We start from the raw sequence: 25,024 nt of genomic DNA, 5'->3' as shown, positions 1-25,024 counted from the left end.
CTGAGTGCAGTCAGCTGGAAATAATGACCTGAAATATGCTCAAGGGGATACATGAACTAACAAGAGCCCTGTTAGTGAAAGTGTCCAAGAAGAGCCCACAGAAGTCACTCAATATCAGCAGAGAAGGGTATTATCCAGCTGAATGGCAGAGCTTTCGAAATGCTCTGCAAATTTAGAACATTACTGGGATAAGAACAGCATCTGTAGGAACTTCAACCAGTGTAAAATTACACAGGCTCCTAATCCTTCTCCCCCACAGCATGCAATGAGTTCCATATTGAGACAGAAAAAGACTAGCTCAGTGTTCCAGAGATAGACTATTGCACAATTAACCCTGATGTGGAGGTTTATTGCTCCTCCCTGAATCAGCTGATGCTGACCACTATCCAGCACAGGAGCAATGCTCATCACTGGGCTGTCACAAAACAATGGCAATTGCATGCAGCAATATGAGCTGCTGTTTTCCAGTCTAGTCCACCATTCAGGCGTATAAGAATTATTGGGGATTTTTATCGTGGACAGGAGTTAATATTTAAAGAGGTGTACATAGCATATCGCTCACACCATCTATGTGAGAGTTTCAGGGATCCTGACTGTGTTCTATACAGGTTCCTAGATAACAATTACAGAAAAACTAGAAGGAGCAGTCAAAAAAATGAGTGAGCCACAACCCCAGCAAAAGTTTTGTGGGCCAACAGCAGGCTACACAAATCCCTCCTCAGCAGAGCAATACATGTATTTATGATTGTCTTAGAAATGGTCCTGTCAATGGACTCAAAATGCTGGGTTAAAGACCTGGCCAAAATACCTGGGCCTGGAGGCTGACCCTCTAAAGAAGAAAAAATGCAGAAGGAGTCAGCTGTTCCTTGGGTGGAACTGGCTTATTTATGGTAAATAATCCCTTAACCACACCAGTACCATCCTCACAAAGTTCTGTCACTGCTCTTATAGCTGCACTCCTGGTGTTCCTGTAGCATATAATTGGCATGCTCAGGAATTCCTCTGCCTAGCCCTCGGGTGCACTTTCATGTTCTTGTTGTTTTGTTTAGAATGATGTCCAACAAGCAATGTCCAAAAAAATTCATCTGCTAGTGCAGGATAGGGTCTAACATGTTCTGGGTGAAAGTTTCTAACTGTGTTGAAAAACAAAAACCAAATAATAATAAAAAATAAAAAATAAAAAAAAGGTTTTTATTATTATTATTACTATTATGGCAAATGACTGTCTGACATCCCTCACCTACATCAGCAAAGCTTCGATTGGTATGCAATAAATCAACTGCACTAGCAGATAATATGCTGTAATTTTTGTCATAGTGTATTTATTGTCACAACTGTGTACCTTAGTTTATTTTGATGTTTGTACCCTGAGTATCTTGCTTGAGTGCACAGCGCTCATATTTCCTCCAAGAACACTATGTTGCACTGGAGTGCAATGTTCACAGCTGCACTGACTGTGCTCACAGTAATATTTCTGTCCTGAGCCTGTCAGTGTGTTAAGGAATGGAGCTAAATAAGTGTTCAAGGCTTGCTTACAAACCCGCTTCAACTATTTTTGCATCTATCCTCTTCATTTATGTAACAATTTGCAAGGTTTGCATTTGGAACAACCTGTGCTGTAGGATGAAGAATCTCCTATCATGGATATTTCCACTATGTTTCTTGGCATTTGTATTGGACTTTTAGAAAAGGGATCTTCTTCCAATAAGTACACGATGTTTTGCCTTTTAAATCTGCAGCATCTAACTGGGAGATGCAGACACTTCCCTTCTGCGCTGGAAGCCAGAAGCCTGCATGGGCTAAGAACAAATGGGTGAGCCCAGGAGCAGTGGAATAAAGACCTCTGGTTTCTGCAGTACTTGGCCTCTTGGTAGATCCTCTGGTGTCTAACAGCATGCATATGCCAAATGAAAATTGGTGGGGGTGCATGCAAGTTTTTTGGGGGTTGATGAGGCCTTAAGCAGGTTGTCTATTCAGGAGAGTGTTATGCTGAGGGGATTTCACCCGTGTACCTGTGCAAAACACTAGGTAATTTGTTTTAATGTGCTTTAGCCTGTTATTTTTGATGCTGCACTCCGAACACTACTCTACTTTTGCTTTGTTCAGTGACAACCAAGGAAAGAGTTTATTACATTTTTCTCCATTTCAATGTTAGCTTGTTTTTAATCCTCATAGAAGGTCAGTGTAACTTTCACACACAATCATATTAGTGTTATAACTCTACATCACAGAACATACAACCCTTGCTCAGCTTTATTTCCTATCCTGTTTCAGTCTTGATGCTGAATATTCTGGCCCTGGATCAGCAAAACACATCTTCCATATACTAAGATGAAAAAATAACTAAGCTGTCTTATTTTTAATATGTCACATAGCTATATAAAATCTTAAAAAAAAAAAAAAAAAAGAAAAAAAAAAGACTGTAAATACAGTCAATAAACACTGGCCCTGAGGTCAGTAATTTTTGTACTGAAGGCAATTGGACAGAGTAACGTTACATCAGCATGCTGAAGAGCTTGGTAAGATCAGGGACAGGCTGCTCAATACCTTGAAGGATCATATCTTTGAAGAGTCTAGGTGACAATTTCAGTGGGTTCCTTTTAAAATGCATGGAAACTGGGAGCTTCATGCTAATATTGAAGACTGTGCCCTATATCTGTCTTTTGCTTTTTTAAGTGACAATTTTTGATGGAATTTATTGTTTTAATGAAGATTAGAAACATACATTTTGATATTGACAATGATTTTAATTTGGTCAGATTACATTCTATTATTAGCTGAAAGACAGGGTCACTCATAAAGATTTAAATGGAATAAATAAGAAAAAGCAATACTTTGGTCTTGAACAGTATGATTTCTTTCCCTGATACTCAAAAGGCTGCACCATCCAGTTGTATGAGAATGTTTTTCAGCTAACTTAGGCTGAAAGGCAATGAATCGGGTGGGGATAAGGAAGGCACTTGAGTGATGAGCTGCTAGCAGCATGCTAGTGTTGCTTGTTACATATTTTGATCACAGCAAAAAATTAACACTGGAGATCAGGTCATTCCATAAACATCTTCAAAGTTAAAAAATGCTTCTACCACTTGAACAAGAATTGAGCAAACAGCTAAATCAGCTGATTGCACTTGTAGAAGAAACCAAGCTGTAAAAGTCAGCTTTAGCAAAATTTGTTAGAAGGCTCTGAAAGACTGATCCAAACAAAGAGAACAGGTAATACGACTGTAATGACATAAATATAAAACAGTGGATACCAAAAAAGACCAAGTGTCTCATAAATCTATCTAAAATTTTATATATTTTTGTCTGTTCAGAGGGAGGCAATTCAAAAAACACAATGCACAGAATGAAGAATATTTCTGAAAGATTCTGAAAGGATTTTAGGACAGTTTTAAAACACCCTGTTTCTAGTTTAAATCCAGAGTCAATTATTGGAAGTAAAGAGAAGACAACAAGGGGATGGACGGAGTCTCTCTCATACGTAGTCTCTCCAGCTTTTTTCTGAAGCCTCCCAGACCAGACACAGTAAAAAACACAATACAGTCAGACATACTAGGCACAGTACTGGGAATGGTATTTGTATATTTATTTTCCCCTGTAAAAATAAAAATGAAGAAATGTTGCAGAATTTATCTTTCAAGGTCTTTCTACCTTCCTGGTGTAGGTTTTTTTTTTTTTTAATTACTATTTTTATTTCTTTTTATTCATAGAGGAGGTTTATTGACACAAGGAAAACAGTAAATTCTACAGTCATAACTCTAACAGCCAGAGGTTCAGCTTCCCTACTGCTTTCAGTATTAATGCCTCAATCTCATGTTAGAAATGCAATGCAAATTAAAAGATGACAAATACCCCAAAATGACATCTTAAATGAAATAAAAATTATATGATTATTTGTAACTATTATTTTTATATACTAACTGTGAAAAATGGCTCTGAAGAGCTTTTTATTAGAGTTTAACAACCAAGATAAAAACTCTAGCTGTCCTTGAGACACACTCCTGTGAAGGCAAGCACCTTACATATCCCAAGCTCTGGATATTAAAAAAATAAAATAAAAAATGAGAAGATTGAATTTTTACTGTAATAGAGCTCCCTGGGAATTTTTGCTCATTTCTGAATCTGATCAGTTCACTGAAAAGTGTTGTTTTTAAAAGTCTGATTGTGAACTGTATCAGGGGTTTCAGTTGTGTAAAGTATCATGGCTTTAGTGAAATCTTCCTAATAAACAGATTTCTGGGATGGTAGCTGCTGAGCAGTATTTCTGACTGCTTACACTCCTCCTGAGTGGTCGGCTTACAACTTCCCAAACACACATCCATGTGCATGCTTGTGCTCCCTTTAAGTGTTGTACCTGGACTTCATAATTTTGTACCATTTCCTCTATGATGTAAACATGCATGGCAGTACTTTGAAAGTGTCTGTCTTTAGAAGACCACCAAGGAAGCCTCACAGAGAGGAAAAAAAAAAAAAAAAAAAAAAAGAAAAAAAGAAAAAAAAAACACACACACAAAGGGAATAATTGCAAAGATTTATTTAGCGCATTCTGTGCTTGGCACTTAGAAACAGAGTTCCGTGCATAGGGCAAATCTTTATACACCTTTTTCTTCATACATATTTTACATAGCATTTTTATTGCCCTCTTTTATATTCATAACATTGACTCCCCCACTAGGCATATAAATACATTTATCTACAACACCTCACAACAAATCTCAATAATATCTGTATTCTGTTACTTGATATTTGCATTTTCACACAATTTAAATGCATAGCTTGCACCAAGCTATAATTGTTTTCTTATTTTTAAAGGATTTGAAGAAAAAAAAAAAAAGGAGAAAAAAAAAAAGAAAAAAAAAAGAAAAGAAAGTCATTGAAAGGTAATGATCTATTTTCTATCTGGTTAAACAGAGGTCACATGGCAGGCAGGTGGTTGGAGAATACTCAACCTCATTGTTACTGAAATGCTAATGGTTTCCTATGGCAACTCTTGCATGCAAGGTAAGGGAGGCCAGAGTACTGCTGTAGAGCAGAGCTCTCATTTCTCATTGCTCTTCCCTGTGAGCTCAGTCTGGAGAATTTCCTCCCATTGAATTGATGCTAGAGGACACATATTCCCAAGAGAGGCTGTCATTCTTTTGGTTTGGATGCATCCCTTTGGGTAACGTCAACAAGAGCTGAGCTCTCTCTCCCCCTGTGCATCTTTCCAAAGATGCTTGTGTGAAGCTTCGAACTCTGCTTATGTCTGAGGTTCACTTAGAAGTTACAACTTTTCTCTCTCCTCTCTCTCCCATCTCTGTCTGCAGGCTGAGTGCTGGTAGGCTTGACCCTCACAAAGAAACCAGCTGTCAGGCAGAGCTGTCATGAAAATACAGAAACCTTTTTGGGAAGAGAAGCTCCAGTTCAGCAGTGCCAATCCCGTGCTACAGTAGGAGAAGGGGTCATGGGCCACTGATGGCTTCAGAAACAGGCTGAGCGGCTCCAGCAGTGTGGGACAGTTCAGGAAGGGAAAGGCCTTTATAGCTTTGGCCCCTCATGAGCAGTGCTGCTTCAAGAGGACAAAATCTTGGGAGACTGCCTTTGTTCAACACCCAGAGAAGGCAACACAATGACACAGCTCTCTCCACACCAAGAGCTCACATTAGCTGAGAGTTAATACATAAACTGTATATTTGATTGCTTCACTCCAGCTTCTCATGAAGTCATGCCCTTCTCTCTGCAATGTCCAGAAAGAGCAGACGCTCCATGGCAGCTCCATAGGCCCTGGGTTACAACAAGCTGCAATGGCTGTCAGTGGAAGCTTTCCACAAGGTTTGGTGGTGCATATCTAGTTGGTTGTGTTCTTAATTATCATTACAACACTAGTTCCTCTATAAGTTTGAAGGCAAAAAGGTACTGGGGTGGGTATACCCATGGAAACAATGAAGGTCCAACTGCCTTCGATGCCAAGGAGAGGCACAGCTTGTTAGACCATGTGCACAGACATCTGTGAGGAGGAGCCCTGAACAGCACCATACTGTCTGTTGTCGCAGGCATTGGCTGTCTGTTGGTTGCCAGAGGGGGGGCTGATCATGTGCATCCCATGTTCCATCCCTGTTGAAAGGTATTGCCTCTCTCCGAAGGCCCCCCCAGATGGGGAAGAGCAGAGTAAAGTGCTTTGGGAAGTGGTGAGTTTCTCTGGGCTTGCTGCCAGCCTTGGGGAAGCTGGGAAATTGTATCCATAGAGGTTGTAGGGATTGTGCAGGGAGAAAGCGTTGTAGGAGCTCTGCTGCATGTGGCTGCCACCAAACATGTGTGAGGAGGAGGAGGTGGATGCAGGGTTGCCTGCTTGCATGACATACTGAAACTGGGAGCTTGGGAAGGACCCCAGCTGGCTGCCGTAGGCCTCCATCTTGCTGTTGCTGGGCAAGGAAGAAGGAGTTGGCATTCCTGAGATCAAAGATGGAGTCCTCTGAGGCATGAAGGTTTCGGAGGGCTGTGAGGCAGAAGCAGTGCCGCTCTGCAGACGGTTGTAGCTGCTGTCACCAAGGCCCGGGTAGCTCTGCAGGGCAGCCATGTTGCTTCGGGCACACGGGGGGTAGTCGGACAGGTTGAGGTTGCAGAGCTGACTCTCCCGGCAGCCAACGTTGAAAGTGTTTGGGGCCAGATGAAAGGCTGGAGGGGAGCAGGATGGAGAGAGAAGGTGAGAGGAAGCAGAGGGTGACGGAGTCCCTGTGCTGGAGGTTGTTGGGGAGGTGCCTGTGCTGCCTCCTGCAAAACAAAACACATGGGAGTATGTTCAGAGCCTGGGATCACATGTGCAAAACAAGACAGTCTCATTAAGAAACAGCTTAGTTTAATAAAGAAACAAGGGTGGTAAAATGGCCGCTGGAAAACTCAGGCTCTCTTGGCAAGGGCCTTCATTTTATTAATAGCATCCCTTGGTCTTTCCTGCTGCTTTTTTTGTTATGATTTTTCTTTTCAATGGGGTTTTCTTTCCTTGTAAAATAGGAGACGGAAGCAAGCAAGCCACAGAGCATGGAAAGCAGGGGGGGAAATCTGCAAGGAAGTACAGCTCCATCAGTCAAGAGATCTGCCTCGTCTCCTCTCCTGGTCTCCAGGAAGACCACCAGTCAGCAGACTGTATGGCCCCGCTACAAACATGCTTTATCATCTGCTCTGGGGGCTTGTGGCAGGAAGTGACTGAAAACATGTTGGACTTCTACACTGCTCAACAGCTTTCTTGGATGGCTCATGGTGCAGCAGTACTGATTTAAGCCAGAAGTAACACTAAAATATATGGACACGGTTTCAAGCTATAGCCTGTTCCACAGAGCCAATGAAGGGGATGTGCTGGGATTTTCACTCGTGTTTTAACTTTAAAATGGATTCCATATGATGTATCACTGTTGTTAACAAAATATTTATATATATGCTTGTCTGTTGTTTCTGTGTATATATATATAATATGTTATTGTTACAAATGGTAGAGTTAATTATTTTGCACAGCAGGGATGTTCACATGTCCTTACTTGGGGAAAACAATAGTATGTAATACCACCATAACAAATGGAAGGTGTGTGATATGAAGAAGCTGATGTGACAATTCTGAATTTGAGAAGAGATTATTACAGCCAAGATTGCGAGTTAGAGAAAGTTTCTTCGGTCAACCAGGAAAATCATTTCTCTGCTTAAGGGAATGATGATTTCTGGTGTGAAACTTTTTTTTTTTTTTTTTTTTTTTTTTTTCAGTTGAATGATTCTCTTTGCATGAGTTTCCATTTCTGCATTACAGCAACTAACACTGAAGGTTCTTGTAAAAGGAGCAAAGAGGTGCTGGTGAAGTGAGTTGACTGGTGGATCAATAGTAGCAGGGTAACTAGGAAAAAACTGGTAAGGCAGCATTTTGGGTAAGGCAGCATTGGGTAAGGCAGCATTTTGGAAAGGCTAGAAGATGACAGGTGAGAGACTAAGGGATTAGAAAAGTGGGTGGCTGAAATTTAACCAAGGCAGAGATTGCACATTGATAGTCCAAAGTAAGGGGCAACTTTATCTTGGGTTGCCTTGTGGAAACAAAGCAGGATTTTGAGACCAGTTTAGGTCTGATGCAAAATGGGGGAGGAAATGAGACTAATGCTGTGTGATGAAAGGAGATGGGGTGATGGTTGAGATGATTAAGAGATGCACTAGAAGGACAGGTTCTGTATCACTATATGGGGCTGAGAATTATATCTGATTCCTTCTAACACTTCTAGAATAAAACTTAATGGGTCATTAGGGTGAAAATGTAGCTTTGAGAAATTAATAATATATTTCTTTCTTTCTTTCTTTCTTTTTTTGAAACAAAAGCCATAAAAAAAAAGAAGAAAAGCAGCCTTGGGTAAGCACAGCCTGGACTGGCTACAGTGACACAGGTAGCATCAAGAAAATCCAAGTTTCTGTGCTTCTAAGTCAAAAGTAATTCCCATTACCAGCCATGGGGATGAATACTTATTTCTAAGCCACTGACTCTTTTGTCTTTTTTGTCAGAAGCCTAAAAGAGAAACATTGTGTCAAATCTCTGGTAGAATTAAAAAGAAATTTTCAAATTTTAAATATCATCATGAATTCTCTATATTCTCTTCTTGACAATGCTGAAATGCTCAAACCTGCTAGTGCATTATAGCTCCAGAGTTCAAAGATGTTTTGTGTGTTTCTAATTGTGTATTGATTATAAAAGGTACAACTCCCTGGTTAATTTAAAGTCTCTGGCAGATAATCTCTGATTAATTTTGTTGTGGTAGGTTAAGAGAATAATTCCTTCAGCCTTTTTCCCTGTCTCTCTGTTACGGGTGGTCAAAACTGCAACAGGGTCGGCAGAAGGGAATGTGTGCCCCTACATAAGCAGTTTCATTATGAAATCTATTTTAGTTCTGGCAAGAGGGAGGTAAAAGGGTGAGAATCAATGCCAAGGGAGTCTGAAGCAATTGCTCATGGAAAATTATCTGGGATTTCTCATATGAAGGACACCACACTAGTCAATTGACCCACAACTTATCCCAACCTCCTTCATCTGAAAGGTGCACAAAAACCAAACTTTGGACTCTACCACAGTGTACTTTCTTTGCTAATATTTCCAGACATCAGTTGCTATCATCATCTGCAGAGCTTCCTCCCTTCAGGGACTCTCAGTCCATGAAGTCCTTACTTAGTGCACAGGAGGTGAGCAAGCACAAGCTGAAGCTATATCAAGGCCGTGCCCTGTACAACAGCAGAGTCTCATCAGACATCTGCACAGAAGAACTTTAGAGTAATCTGAGAAATTACTGCCCTTCAGCTGATTGCAGGTAACTGCACATATGCCCAGACAGTTAGAAGAACAAGTGAACCCAATCAGTTTAGCCTGCCTTCTATGAACAGCTCTTAAATCTAAACATTGGGTAAAGAGCTTTCCTTTTAGCACCACTCGCAGTGAGCTATGCAACACCTGGCTGCTGGTCATCTCAGCTGAGTTAGCCTCTAGGTCCCCTACTCCAACTCGATCATTGCCATTATCTGACTGTATTGGCTGTCTCCAGCTGTTGGTATGGTTGGGCTCAGACAGACATAATTCAGTATTCCCTGACTCTGTAAGGACAGGTGTGGCTGAGGGTTCTCAGAGCCTGTACCATAACTTTCTAACAAGGGTGGGAACCCCAAAATGCTTTGTCTTTATGATTTTACATTTTCATGTACAAAGTGATTCTCTCTTTGAGTGCAAATGTTTCTTAAACAGCTCAGCATGCTTCCACATATGAGCTACTTTAGCCTAGCAGATCTACAGATGTGGGTGGCAGGTTCAGCACAGCCAGCTTAAAGTCTGGAGGCTGTACTCAGCCCAGCAGGACAGTGTTTGGCACACAGTCTCAAACCCACCATCTTCTTCATCCCAGATGCGAGCACAGCATAGCCTGAAGGCCAGACAGTTGGGAGCCATCAGTGCTGCCCTAGAGGAACCACAGCCCCTTCTCTGACACACATTTGACCTGCTGGTATCTTCACCATGTGATAAGCATGTGCCTGAGCACCTGATGGTGCAGGATAGGGGTTGTAGATACTAGTCATTCATTTAGCCTGCAGTTCTCCTGGCACTTTGCTTGAGCTAATAAGCCCTCCTGAGAGGCAGCTTATATTCACTTGGGCACAGAGCCATGCTAATACAGCTCTCCAGCTTTCCAAATGGAGCTGGCTGGGAGCTGGCATGTGTCTGGCCAGCATGGAGCACAGACAGGGGAGCCTGCCCATGTAGATGTACCCTAAGTTACTCCTGAAATGTCTGGACATGTACATATGCATTAAGAGTTTTTTTTTTAAAGCATAGGAGAACCCAACTCTTCATGGGTTTTCACAATGTTCTACTCTTGGACACAGCAGTAAATTAATGTTGTATGCATGCAGGAAAACAAATTTGAACAAAGAAGTAAAATTCCTTTCCCATTCTGTGTACTCGTGTGCGTGCACTCTTAAGTATAGCTTACAAATCTTACTTTCCATCTTCCAAGTTTCTGTACCTTTGAAAGAAGAATAAAAATGAAGTTATTTGTCCAAAGATGGAAATCGAAGATTGTTATAAAGGAGAGATTGTGCAGATTGCCAGGTGATCTGACAGATTGATAGATTATGAGGCCAGAGGTAGCTACTATAAATCAACTGATCTCATGTCCTTTAAGATCCAGGCCTAGCACTAGCCTGGATTTAGTCCTGTTTCATGCAGCACATGCCTCAGTCCTGGCTGATGCCTGCTTACATCTCCAGGTGTCTAAATATCACCAAATCAGGTGTCACTCCTGCTGCCATGTTTCCTGACAACTTTTGTCTTGCAAGCATAACTGACACTCTGAGATCTTCCTCCCATTCCTGTCTTTCCTGAACTCCAATCTAAAACCTTCAGGAGCACTGAAAGGTCCTCCTTCTTATGCCACCACTACCCTTTGTGAGTTCCCCTGTCACCACTTTGGAAAACTAACAACTTTGATGTCTCCTTCTAGGTCTCTCACTGAGGAATGGCAGGGCCACCTGGTACATGACATGCTGTAGTCTTATTTCATTCATTCCCAGTATCAAGGAATGAAAACTTCCCTCTTCCAGGGGAAGGAGAGCCATTTCAGTCTTCACAGTGTAGCTGCCTTTTTTCTCTTTAGAGCCTTTGGCCAATTATCAAATTATGAAACTGCTGGTAAAATCTTTAAGAGGCTCAAATGAGACTCAAAAGCAATTGCATGTTAAATTTTTGTGTTGGTAGGGGAAACATAAAGACTGCTTTGTACTTCTTTGAGATATAACTCACAGAAAGAATGGTTACAGCAATAGAATTAAAGGGGAAAATATGTATTATATGGGACAAAAGTCAGGAATGAAAGGAAACTTTAAGTTCAGTAAATCATAGAGAAGGATTTTTTAATAAATTTGCCTCAAATTATGGGAATCACTGGAATTAATGGTAAATCTAGAACAACTGAGAATTATATTTTACTTCTCTTTAGCTGTTATGGATTCTGCAATACAAACTGACCAGTCAGCAAGTAAGAGATAAGACTTGACTCAGAAATTCTCCAAGATAAAAATCCTTTCAATATCTAATGGTGAAAACCAACATTTTTTTATTTTTTTTTTCTAATATGGACAAACACTATGAAAAGTTACAATTCAGGATTTCTGTTTTCAATTCACATCTATATTCAGAGCACCAAGAGAGTTTTCCCAAGAGAGACAACATCCCCTTCCAAGTCCCCACGGGCTAACTTTAGCACAATGGTTTCTCATATAAATATAGTTTGTGGGACCAGCTCCACACAGTCTCAGAGAACTTGTTGGATGTGACTTTGTCTTGTGCATAGACAGCTTAAGAGCAGCATACACACCAATTTTGTGAACTGAACATCAGTTCCTTCAGAAATATTTCCTGTTTCTCTTCTTCAGATACAGACAAATCAGGACTGGAGAATGATGAGCCCCCCAGTTTAGCAGAGAAAATTGTTCACCAGTGATAAATAAGTACTTTCTCTCACATGTACAACTATCACCTGAGCACAGTCATTGATATGTGAGTCACAGAATGGAAGCTACCCCAGAAAATGTCATTGAATTAAAAAGGATGACAAAAAGGACCCCTTATGACACACACCTTTCAGCAAATCACAACAGTAGCAAATAACTTTGCAGAATATGCTGCAACTTTGCAGCTGAGATTAACTGGCATCATGGTGATTCCTCTGGTGGTAACAAAAGTAAACTGAATTAAGAACCTCTTCCTCCATTTTTGGTGGAGTCCACTTTGATGCAACATAGGCCTTGGAAGCACATTAGACAATTAAAAAAAAAAAAAAAAGAAAAAAAAAGGTTAAAAAAAATAAAAAATAAAACCCTGGAAGCATAGTGGATCAAAATTTCTGAATAGAGAAAAAAATGCCATGGCATTGTGTCAAGCTCAAAGCACATATCGTATTCTACTTTTAACAAAATAACATGCCACTATGAGGAAATGGTGCAAACCTTCAAATTACCTTTGCCCTCCTTAGTTTCATGTGAAATCTGATCAACATTCATGGAATAACAGAGATTTAGGCACCAGTAATTAGGCTTCAGGGTAAACACTTCTCTGGAATAAGAGATTGCTTCAGGCTCCTTTCAGGTCATCATGGAGTAGCATGGTCTTTGACTCACAGACACTCATGTCACAGCTGGGAACGTATTTTAATTTATTTTCACTGTGAAAAATGAGATCTTGGACCACCAGAAACACCCTTTCCCTAAAGAAAAACTGTCTGCATTTCTACCAAGATGGAGCTGGAACCATTTGTTCCCTGTTGCTTTGTTTAAATGAGGCAATCTACTAGCCATGTGAAATATGCAGCAAAAACCAGCACTCCATCCCAACAACTCTGGCAACAACTGCTGTTTTCAATCTCCTCTTCAAGGTCAAAAGAATCAAGAAGATAATTGAGACCAAACCCATACATCTGACCCCTGCCAATAGCCTAGACCATTCACAATCGATTTCAAAAAGGAAGCAGCATCCAGATTGTCTTGGTGGCACTGCTGAAAGAACTGATGGCTGCAGTCAGGAGGCAAGTGGCCAAGCAGATGTATTCATGGGTTCTTCAGCTTCCTTTGACATCAGCAGTTCCACTCTCTTGGGAGACACTATTTTGGGGATCTGGGGGTCCCAGACAAAGCCAAAAAGATCTTTCTGCCTTGAAGTGCCTCTGATGTCAAGTTCTGGAGGGCTCAGGCTTACCTCCACTTTTCACCAACACATGTTTGTGCATTCATGGTATTGTTTGCAGATGGGTGCAATCAGGGCAGCTCTCTGAACACTACGCCAAACAAGAACAATATACCAAAGGAGAAATGAGTAACAAGCAGTACAGAAAAATGTTGGCAAGACAGTGGTGATGCCTGCAGAAACAGGGTAATGTTTATAGACAGAGAAGCTGGAAAAGCAGTAACACCTCGGCTCAGATTATCTGTCTCCCATCAGCTAATACATCATGCAGCCTTAAGATCTGTCTGAACTGACCACTGCTACAAGAAAATACTGTTCCTTTCCAGAAGCAAATAGGTGAATGGAACCTCTTCCACATGGAGGAGAGGGAGCCTTTTGTGCATATCCTTGTTGGCATGAGACTGCAGCATTACAATGTTCTCTCTCAGAGGAAGACAGTAGGAGCTGTGCTCAAATGTCAGTTTGTACACGTGCTGCAGTATCCTACCAGAGACATCAAGAGCTCTCCTATGAAAGAGGAGCACACCCCTCTTTGCCTCTGCTCTGCCCTATTAGACATATTTCAAGCTTTAGATGCTAAACTCAACAACCATTAATGATTTTTCAGACTGCCTAATGGGTGGCCTACCTACCTGAGATCTCCAAGATAAGATCAATGGAGACGCTCAACTTGATGAAGAACAGATTGAATGTACTGAAAGCAAAGAGTAGAGGGGCATCAGCAAAGGCAAGTGAGGAAACCCCACTTGAAATAAAAGCTGCTTTGAGAGTTCAGTAGTTGGAGCTAAGATGTTTGTCTGTCATGGATTTGGTGTACATGTATCAAAACAGTATTTTAATGGAGAAGTTGATTTTTATGTTCTGTTAACCTGCCAATATACCACACCATGTGACTCTCATACTTGTCCTGAAGTCCTACTTAGGATGCAATTCTTCTCACCAGTATTTTTAATATTACTTTTTGCCCAAGTCATCAGTTTTCATAGGAAGGATTGGATACTGATCACTATTCTGGTATTGTCACAGTGTCTATCTAGTCTCTATGTCCTGGCAAAACTTATAGTCACTGATAGTGATCTGCTCATCTCAACATCCTGTGGGAAACTGTATATCATATAGGAGCCAGCAATGGCTCTTTTCACTCTTGGAAACTGACACAACCCAGAGTTACTGGAACTCCTATTTTCTTTTCTCCCACTCTCTCTCTCTCTCTCTTTTTTTTTTTTTTTTTTAATGTTCCCTGTTAAAATCAAGAAACTGGGCCACATATTTTTAATAATGAGAATCTGGATGAGGTTCAATCTAAATTTTGAAAATATATTCCAATTAAAGACTTTAATAGATTCTTGGCTTTCCCTACATCTCATTGCCATGTGTATTCAATAATCCCAAGCCCCCTTTTTCCCTAGTAATAAGTAGTAGACTACAGAGCGGGTGACATCATTCTCCAGAAGGTCAGCCTCTCCTAAACTGCTATTTTCTGATCATCTGTAGGGTTTTGTTTGGGGGGACTTTTATATAGACTGGCTATAGCTCTGCTTTGATTGTGTCAAACATGGTGCTTGTTCTAGTAAACCTGTGATGACTTCTGCATTGCTTGCTCCAAAAGAGAGGTTTGGTGCTCAGATCAGGAGGGTTCACTGACAGAAATGACATGTTCTGTTTGGTAGAGCAACACTGACTGTGATGACCACAGACCTGCAGAGGCTTGCTGATGCACTTGGCTACCAGTGAGAAATGGAAATAAAGTTTGTGGACCACTAGTGCCTGCCACACCGGACATCTGTGTTACTGGTTGTAGTATCAGGCTTTCCAGCTTGTGTGGCAGCTGAAACCTATCATTGTGTAAATTAGAAAGTTATTTAATCCTTGTACGAAACAGCTGCATACAGTGCTCTGAGTATCAATTCTCTGTGTCGCTGTGGCCCTTGCTCAACATATAGCTCAGGCCAAATGAATGAGCAAAACACTAGGATGCATGTTTAACAAGAGAAAGGGTAATGTGGAAAAAATTATAGTACCTTTAGATAATTGTATCATGTGGCTGCATCTGGAATATTCTGTGCAGACTTGTTTTTAAAGAAACGATTAAGGACCTGGAAAACCTCCCAATAGAAGAGAAATGAAATGACTGGCTCTATTCACTGTGAGAAGCACGGAAGAGGGACATAAAAACCTATAAAACAATTAATTATATTAAGAAGGTGGATGGGAAAGAACTTGTATTCTGCTTATCTCATTACATTCCATAAAAAGGGATGAATATTCAATTATAGTAGAAAAATCAGAGTCACCTGAATGAAGTGTTTCCCAAAGTTGTGCTATAAAAACATGGAAACCTCATTTACAGGAATCTATCAGGGATGAGTGACACACAGCTAACACAAATTCTTTACTCAGCAAGATAATATAGGCCATGAGGGTTTAGCTCTTGATTTTTTTGATTAACTATGCAAAGTGAGCTTTCATTCTCAGTCATATTCTCCAGCCAACACATTATTCTACCTTTCTTTCCACTGAATTAATTTCTTTCCATCCTTTAAAAATTCAGATGGTAGAAGACCATATTATGACATTAGTTCCCAGCCAGGAAATTGTCTCCCAACTGCTTCCCACTTTTTATTTTTTTTCCTTCTACACCAAAGATTGCAAGTCCCTTTTTATCACAATGTTACATACATTGTCCCTTTGCCTGTGCAGTGGCTTATCCACCATGACCTCCGAGTCCTTGTCAGTGCCCATGCTTTCCAGCACACTCAGTAGATATGTACACCCTACATTTTGTTCCTAGACACTTGATATTGTATCTGGCTGAACATAAAGCCGTTTTGTTTGAATATGTGCAGGTTACCAAGCTATCCCTATTGCTTTTCATACCGCTGTCCTTATTACTGTTGACTTTGCAGTCTTTATGAGATTTGCACTTTTTAGCAAATGCAGTTTTATTTGTCTCTGGACCAGTTAATCCAGGAAACAGTCTTTGCAGAGAAGCACTGGGACTGTCCTCATTGGATGGTGTTTTCATGTTTATCATCAGCTTTCACATTTATTCATCAGCTTTGAGATCAGCCTGCCACTCATTTCTTCAAATACACTAATGCTAACTTTTTCAAGCTGGCACATGTGGCATTAAGTTAAATATTTTCTAAAAATCCTTCACACCATTATTTCTAACAGGCAAGTCAGATAAGCAAATAAATCAGATTTATTTGACAAAACTGTTTTAGAAAAGGCAGATATCACTTTTTATTTCATGAAAAAAAATATGAAAGGGGGAAAGATAAAAATCCATAGCAATCCTCAGCATGTAAAAATCCATCTGGAAAGCAGCAAAGTCACCATATTTATTCTTCTGAAGTCCCAAGCTTCTGCCTCAGAAAGCATCACTTTTCCTACCACAGTAAGGGGGACTCTCCGTAGAAAATCAGGGCCAAACTCCAGAGTACCTGCAGGGAATCTGTTCCAGAACTCCACTAGACTTCATGTAACTGGAGCGTGTTACTTCTTCTATCTACCACAGGCAGCATTTTATTTCAGTGCTATGATGTCCTCCCCCACCCCCTCTCCAGCCCAAACAACCATGACTTGCTCCTCATTGGTAATGTTTCTTCCTAGGCACATGGCCATTTTTACTGCTCTCGTCTTGACTCACTGCAGTAAGCATGCACTCCTCTTGAGTTGCAGTGGACAGACACATCTAGGCTTCATGTATTTGTGCTGGCCTTTGGTGGCTGTCCCAGCAGTCAGGTATTAAAACAGGGTGTGTTTGTACCTTGGCTTTGCACTGATTGCTGAGACCAAGGGTCAGCATGGCACGGCAGCCACTGGAGAGGGGAGCAGGGGATGCAGGGAGTATTTCTGATGCATTATCCTAAGGTTCTTTTGCTTGGCTAAACGCAAAGCTCAAGAGTACTGTTTTGTAGTAAGTTATTAAGTTTTGAGACCAACCTGTAGACACAACTTTAGTTAGGGGCTGCCCTGTTCTTAGTGGACTGTAGTGCAGTGGTGGTGGTCTGCACTGCTCTGGTTGGTCACAGGGTACTGGCTTGCTTCCTGGTTTTTCAGCTGCCAAACTATATTAAAACAAGCTAAAAATATATTAAATATTTTCCTTTCCTAATATTACCTTAACACGTAAGCAAGAGCTGGACTTGCCACTAGGATGTTATCTGATAACCAAAGGGAGGGGAGGGGAGCTGTGCAAGCCCGAATAGGAGGTGAGACAGGCTGGCCAGCTGCCAGAGGAGGAAGGCTGCTTCAGCAAGGGTGATCAGGAGGAGAGGCTGTTATGTTTCTATTTAGGTGGGTGATGAAAACCTTTCTGAATCCCTTCTTTAACCCATCTCTGACCGCACACCCCACCACAAGTGCTCCTCTCCACACATTCCCCTGAGTTTCTGCAAAATATCTCCTGCCCCATGCTGTGCTGAATCTTCTGATCCTGCCTGCCCAGTGCGCAGCCCCCAGCCTCTCTCTGGATTACACCACGTCATCTCCAGTTGGATGCAAGGTCTGGAGGGAAGCTTTAGTTTGATGTCCACCTGAAGCTGAAGAAGCTGCAGAATGTGCTCTGCTCCACATGGCACCCATTTATTTTTGACTCTTTAACCTCACAGGTGTCACATCTAAAGACACTTCGAGTTTGTTTCTTTTGTTGCATTTATACTGGGGGAAAGAAAAAAAAAAATGCTGCACCAATACTCTGCTCACAGTGATGACCGTGTTTTGAACTAGAAAGAAGTGCAATGAAGTCAATGGGTAAATCCTATCAGCACAAAATAAAAATGGTATTGCAGCCTGAAACTAGAGATGAAAGCCATGTTTAAGAAATGAGAGATACAAAGGGCAGAAGCTATGAAAAGACACAGTACGAACAACTGGAAAATACTTGGCCTACCCAATAATTCTTCCTAGCCTCATACTAACAGTCTTTCCAGAAAGGATTCTGAAAGCGAGGCCAGTGTGATCCTGGGGGGATGTGTACAGGGCACATTTCTGGTCTCCTGAAGCTTCCAGAGGACATACACTCCTTCCCCTTGGGTTCCCACTCAAATGGCAAACTCTAATTGTAAATGCTGAACAACATGCCTGACATGCTGGAACATTGCCTCTGTCTCTCTCTGCTCTCTTTGTGCTTATCTCAACTGATGCCATACATGCGGACTGGTTCACACTGTGCTCCTTCCTGCTCCATGTTTGAGCTCTGAAGACACCAGGGAGGTGATGCAGCTGCATCACACCTTACAATGTACAGCTTGTCCTGCATTTCCTAGCTGACATCCATCCTCTCTGCTCTGTGTCCTTTCACAGCCATCAAGAGCTCAGCGAGGTGTGTGACCCCTCACCCCAGCTCACCGCTCTTGCACCCTCTTCCTCTGCTCTTTCTGCAGCTCTTTGTGCAGTTCTTTGCATGCCCTTTGTATGCTCACCTTGCTGCTTCTGCATGGTAGTGAAATCTTCAAAGGTGAGGGTGCGCACAGGGGGCCTCCAGAAGGCGTAGGTCTCCATGATGGCCTCCAGCCCCGTCCTGTGGAATGGAAATAAAGTAAGGAGAGAACAACATCAATCAGCTGGCAAGGATATTGGCACCAGAGAAGGAGGGCTCTCTTCTTGCTTGACAGGCTGCCAATGGCCACCAAAAGGCCACTGTGGCATCTGTGAATTTCACAAGCAAGCCTTCCCACACGGGTGCTGGCTGCTAGAGTAAAACAACATTTCCCCAGTCTAAGATTTCAAAAGCTCCTAACAGTCTTTCAGTGCCTTTTTCTTTTTTAAAAGGATCCTAAATTTTCATTCTGCTTTGCAGCTGACAGCCAGCTCCTGAAGGCACGCTTTATCACAGAACTGCCTTCCACACTTTACAGACGGAAGCTGTCATACATGCAAATGTGGGAGATCGGGGATTCAGCCTACAGAATCCGAGAGTATTTTCATGAATGGACTTTCCCTGTCACGTCCCACTTCTGGACACTGTTCTGAAGTGCTATTGGAAGTCATCCAAAAGGGAGTCTTGTTGGTTTTGGATTTTGACTAGAAATGAAGTAAGAGGCTTTCTATAAAAAGCTTGATGGCATCTCTGCTTTGGGTCTTTAGCTCACTGTAGGTAAGGTACCAAAGAGAAAAAGCCAAAAATCAAGTGAGAACAAGTTTTCCTCTTAAAGCTCCAGGGTCTCAGGTTTGGTTTTGTTTTCATTGCAAAACGTTAGCTCTGCTGTAAGTGTCTAACTCCACAGGCTCATTGAGGACGTAGGTGCATTACCAGAAGATCCCCATGTTCTTTATGAGACAACACATTGTCTCTTCTTCCCAGGAAAGGTTCTTCTCTGCAGACACTGAATTTTGCTCTGTTTCCCGTTCCTTACCTTTCCCTGCATCTTTTCCCGTAGGAGGTTATAGCCCTTGCATGGGCTTAGCACAACTAGAGATGCTTTGTCAAATGCGAGAACATATCCTCTTTCAATGCAAAAGTCTCTAACATCCCCAGAGCCTCTTATCAGATGTTGAGCTGATACTGGAGCTGCCTTTTGCTTCTGAAAATGTCTTTCTGCACGTGCCTCTACTCACTCAGTTAACTTTCCAAAGTCTCCCCGGAAGCTCAGATGCTTTAAATACATTGGAGTTGGCAAACCAAACTCTGTATTTTAAGAGGAGGTTTAGAAGTGAGGTTGCTGCATGGTGTTTATTAGCTGCTAAGCTGTTAGAAGTAGAAACAGAAGACATCTCTGCATAGCAGTCTCACACTAGCACTGAGCACATTACAACAAAACTATTTGGTTAATACAGTGGCCTCTGCCAGCTCATGGAGCTTGGAGACAACAAGGCAGTGCAGAGCGTGAGCCTGTCTGCTAAGCTGGGCTCTGTGTGCAGAAGCAGCTCTCAGACTACCAGTACCACCCCCAGGATTTCCTCTGCTCCCCAAGTAAGGAAGCTGCACATGTGCAGGCTCCGGCTGCATCTCGACATGCACAGCCACGAAGAGATGGGTACCAATCTGCATCCATTTGAAACAAACCCCAGCCCAAATGCCGAGGGAGGATTTTCTGTTACCATATAACCCCGGAACATAAAATGCCCTGAGCAAGTCAACCTAGCAAGATCGACTGCTGAAAAAATCTGCCTTTATAGTTAAAAATGAGTAATCTGTCCTGAAATGCAAGTTGAAAGCTCCAGCCCTGCAAATCCAGCTGCTCTGCATCTGCCACAGGGGTGGTGCAGGGGAGCAGAGACGCCAGCTCACTAAAGCCAGTGTTTGCACTGTCTGGTTCAACCATGAATCCCTGTGCACATAGCCTAGCACTGCACCAGCAGCTGACTTCTAGCTCTGCTCTCATCTAGATGGAGATATAAATACACCTTTCTCTTTTGGGTATAGGTTCAAATAATAGATACAAACACCATTAAACTTCTTGGCCAGGTTAACGGTTGGACTTAATTATCTTGAAGGTCTTTTTCAGCCTAAATAATTCTAGTGTATGATTTTGCTCCCTTCCCATTAGAAAAAAAGCCCCTCATGGGCTGTGGCTTAGGGAAAAAATAAGCTATTGCCCCTGCCTCTTCTTGAAGCCTGCATCATTCACAGCTCAAATTTAAAATTTTTAGCACTCAGTCTACAGCTTTCCCTTGTATCAATACAGTTCTCAGAAGAGAACCATATTTCTAAAAGAAAAGGAAAAAAAAAAAATAATAGCCAGGAGATAATAAAAGAAGAGATAAAAGAACAAATGAGAAATAATATACTGCTTTCAGGGATCAGACTCCACTCTTTCTATTCCTGCACAGGACGCCAGGGAAGAGAGGGATGCCACCTGGGACCCATCTCCTACTCCTGGACCTCCAGGGTAGCAGGTCTAAAACAGCCCCTGTGCCACATACATGGCTCCTGGCCCCCCACATCTCCTCTGTTAGTGCCAGCCTCACCAGATTCATAGCTTGCCCTGCAATGCTCTGGACAGCTCTACAGCCACCAGTATCTGAAGAATGGCTGCCAAACTCCACAGCAGGCTTAAAGACACCTCTTCACTCTTCCTTCCCCAAGTGAGAGCCCTTGGCTCCCACAGAAGTGTGCACAGGATTGCACATCTTGAACAACACACATGACAAAACACCCCAGGTGTGTGGGTGACAGCTCAAAGTTATGTCCAATTCTCCTACACACAAATTTAAGCCCCTCTATAACTAGATTATCTTTTTTTTTTTTTTTTTTTTTTTTTTTTCCATTGTGCAGAAGTGTTGTGGGTGTTTTTGAAATATTACCTGAGCAGAACACATACGTACTGAACTTCAAGATTCTTCCATGGATCAGACAAGATCCAAGAGTCGGCAGCCTCATATATTGACCTGCTATGCACCTATCACCCCCTTTAATGGAGTCTTGCAGCAAAGGAAAGCGCAGCTGTACAAAAACTTTTTGGGTGAGAGTGCACACCACTTTAACACAACTATTTTTGCAACTCTTCAGCAGCAATCTTAGCAGTTTCTTTTGGGTTTTGGTGAGAGCTGCTGGTACCAAGCATGCTGAATATTATCCATGTGGCATCCACTTTCTCTTCCAAAGAACTGCACTGAAAAATTGACTTCAAACTGTCTATCAGGCCATAAAGCTTCCCCTCTCACACCATCTTTATGAAGGAAGTAAAAAAGTATCAGAAGAGGACTCACTGCCAGCTTTATTTTAATAAGGTCAGTCCTTTAAAAGGTATCCAAAATTTGCTCTCTCATTCATTCATTTTTTATTTATTTTTAGTGCTATAAAGTTTTAATAATAGGCAATAAATGAAACAGTTCCATTGTCTGAAAAATGAAAAAATATGTACAAGCTATCTGTGCATGTCCATAATCCATCCCATATGGCCGACCTTGCCATTCCTGCTGCATACAGGATTCAGGTCATCATTTCATAGTTCAGTGGGGAAGCCGAACTATTGGCTCCAAGCATCCTCCTCACTCTCCTGCCCTAGACAAAAGCTCTAGAAGCACTTCCAACACAAATAACTTTTATTCACCTCAGCTGCCCACATCTAAAAGGAAAATGCTGTTGCTTGCCTTCAGCTTACTTTTTTTTTTTTTTTTTCCTTCCATCACCCTGCTGGGTTTCCAGACTGTTGCCCCTTCTGGCTTCCTCCTGGATAAGGAGCTCCCCTAAGCATCCCACTGTCAAATGAACTTTACTCAGTCTCCAAAAATAGGCTCTGGCATTAAACCTGCACCCCCACTACCCAACATTTGGCTAGCTGATCTCCATGTGTCAAAAATACTGCTTCTCAATCTCTTGAAGTTCAGGAAAGCAAACAAGTAATACCTGGCTTGTAAGTACATTGCCCCCTTAAAGAAGTGTCTTTTATCTAGGTATCCTTTCACCACCAAGTCCATGTCTCTTGCTTTACTTTTACAGATGCCTCATCCAATAAGAGGTAACTGAGACTAGGCTTTCTCACACAGGCTAGCTCCCTAACCCACCAAGGCTGAGGGCTAAGTTGCTGACCAACATTTGTTAGTCTTAATTAGTTTTGTAAACAGTATGATCCCATAATTTCTGCATCAGGCAAAGACAGTGAAACACTATCAGAATAAAAAATGAGTGAAGGAAAACCATCCCTCTCTGTTTCATGGAAAAGCCTCACCACAAAGAAGAAAGGCAATGTCTTAGGGAAGAAATGGCCCAAGAGTTCCTCTTCTCCCATCATGCTTTGTTTTTTCCAGTGTTTGCATTTTCTTTTTAATTTGCTAGCAAACTCGAACCATGGCTCAGGTTCAGCAGACCAGTGTGGCTGGGATAGGATGCCCTGGAGCAGTCTCAGGTATTCTGTGGCCCCTACTGCTGCCACACTGGTTTTTTAAGCTTATACAGAAAACCTCCTGGACATATACACCACTTCCCTTCTTCACAAATGGTCCATTTCTCAGATTACTCTTTTTCAAAGGAGGCCTACACTTTGAGTGGGATTTTCTCCAGCTACAGTCTGATGCTCTGTAGCTGACCAAAGTTGTGAGGACACAGGAAGCTGTAGAGCATCTTGATGATTACTGTAACTGACCAGTGATTCTGATGAGATTAAAAATTCATTAGGGGAAGAGGAACCATCCAGCACAGCTAAGAAAAATCCCATTTAGTGAAGCCTTTCCACACAGTTTGGATCTTAATGATTTTCTCCCTCCCATGTGTACACCTACATACATGTGACCTCTTTAAAGGAAGCAGCTGAGTGTTACAGTGTCCTCTGCTAGCTGACGGCAGCAGTGCAACCTTAGCCAGACCACTGCTTGTGAGGCAGGCGTCTGACTGCTTATATATGCTTGCAAATACCTTTGCCTGTTTTTCCTTCCGAAAGCCTCAGGCTTCTCTCTTTGATGTGTAATACCTTAAAGATTTTAATTCCTCTTTACATCAGCAGAAAGCCTTACTGAGCCCTCCCCACAGCTGCAGCCGTGTAGCAATTTCCTGCCCTTTCTTAAATCAATGAGCTACAAAGATCAGTAATTCCCAACCTTTTCAGGAAACTGTCCAAATTCACTGGGCTAGGACCTTATTAATGCCTTCCATGTTCATCTAGCCCACCATGTACCTGGAACTGCATCAATCCCTCTTCTAAGATCAGCTTCCAGTGCAGCTGCATCTGCACACAGGGAAGACCTTGTACAGGGGGCACATGCTACTTCCCCCACACAGGGAAGGGGAGCAGAGTAAAAGGCACATGTGCCCGATGTGTCAGAACTAATATGGCTGGGATTAAATAAAGGTGGTAATGTCTTTTCACATAGCTGCTTTGAGATGAGAACAGAGGGTTGACCTAGGAAGTTGCCTAGGTCAGTAGGACATTCTTTTTGTGAACATGGACAGTGTACTATTTAAATGGGTGGTTGGGGGGAATTGCCCTCTCACTGAAGGCTTCCTATGGCAAACCATGAAAGAGGTAGCAGCCCTGGTGAAAGCACTCAAGAGGACCATGCAAGTAAAGGCTGAATTATAATGCCCCTGGGGACAGCAAATGAAGGCTGCACACACATTTTGCACTCTGGTCTGCATGCTCAGAGCCTTGCTTTACAACCCTAGTGTTCTTGTAATGTAGTCATGTATGCCTAATTTCATCATTAATTTAATGTTTAAAGGCTTCGTCATGCTGATTTAAAGGATGCCCACAACATTTGTAAAACTGAAATATTTAGATCTGTTGCACACTGTTGGAGTCATGAATGGCAGAGAAGGTTGAAACTTTTTGTTTGGGCTTTGTTATTCCTTTTTTTATAACACCATAATGTCTTCTAATAATACAAAAGCTTCTTCAATTAAAGTTCCTGCTTTACCATTGTGTTATTAAAATACAAAATTATTCTAATAATGTTTAAGGTATTCCACTTAATCTTTTCATAAAAATCCTGTCAAAATTAAGCAACACGAAGTGAAAAACTTTGACATCACAAGAGAAAAACTGAAATGGTTCAACACTAGAACATTTTTGCCCTTTTATCCCCCAAATCTATCAGAAAGTTATTTTCAGAGAGTTATTTTTTCTTCTAATATAAAGTAAGCATTTGTGCTCCAAGTTTGGGAATTTCCTGTGAAAATTAACATATAAATCTGCCTTTTAGCCAGCGTTATGCATAAAGGAAAAAAATAATAATAATAATAATAAAAAAGTAGAATCCCTTTCCTATGACTTTCCATATTTTGCAGAGTATTATCTTGAGACCTATTTGTTTTCCAGTCTATGATCCCCCATTTTTCTGCCTCTATTATTCATTTTATTAACAACAATGAAAATTTCTGAGAAGTACTACCTACAGTATCTTCACAAGTTCATTCAT

At 41.6% G+C, this 25,024-nt stretch overlaps 1 protein-coding gene across 3 annotated transcripts in view; it reads right to left on the bottom strand.

The window, feature by feature from the left end:
- Positions 1 to 4,517: 4,517 nt before the first annotated feature.
- TBX15 (T-box transcription factor 15) overlaps positions 4,518 to 25,024 on the bottom strand; it is a 99,267-nt gene continuing 78,760 nt past the window's right edge. The window contains exons 7-8 of one of the 3 annotated variants that reach the window (XM_035314520.1): positions 18,652 to 18,749; positions 4,518 to 6,750 (exon numbers count right to left, since the gene is read on the bottom strand). In XM_035314520.1, the coding sequence (XP_035170411.1) occupies positions 5,966 to 6,750; positions 18,652 to 18,749 (883 nt within the window). In that variant the 3' untranslated portion in view covers positions 4,518 to 5,965. Of the gene's footprint in view, positions 6,751 to 15,819; positions 17,888 to 18,651; positions 18,750 to 25,024 lie in introns of those variants that run through there. The other 2 variants (XM_035314528.1, XM_035314535.1) reach the window with 2 other exon arrangements.

This window comes from Oxyura jamaicensis, chromosome 1, assembly GCF_011077185.1.
Source record: "Oxyura jamaicensis isolate SHBP4307 breed ruddy duck chromosome 1, BPBGC_Ojam_1.0, whole genome shotgun sequence".
Taxonomy (NCBI): Eukaryota; Metazoa; Chordata; class Aves; order Anseriformes; family Anatidae; genus Oxyura; species Oxyura jamaicensis.
This window is presented reverse-complemented; position numbering and strand designations above follow the sequence as displayed.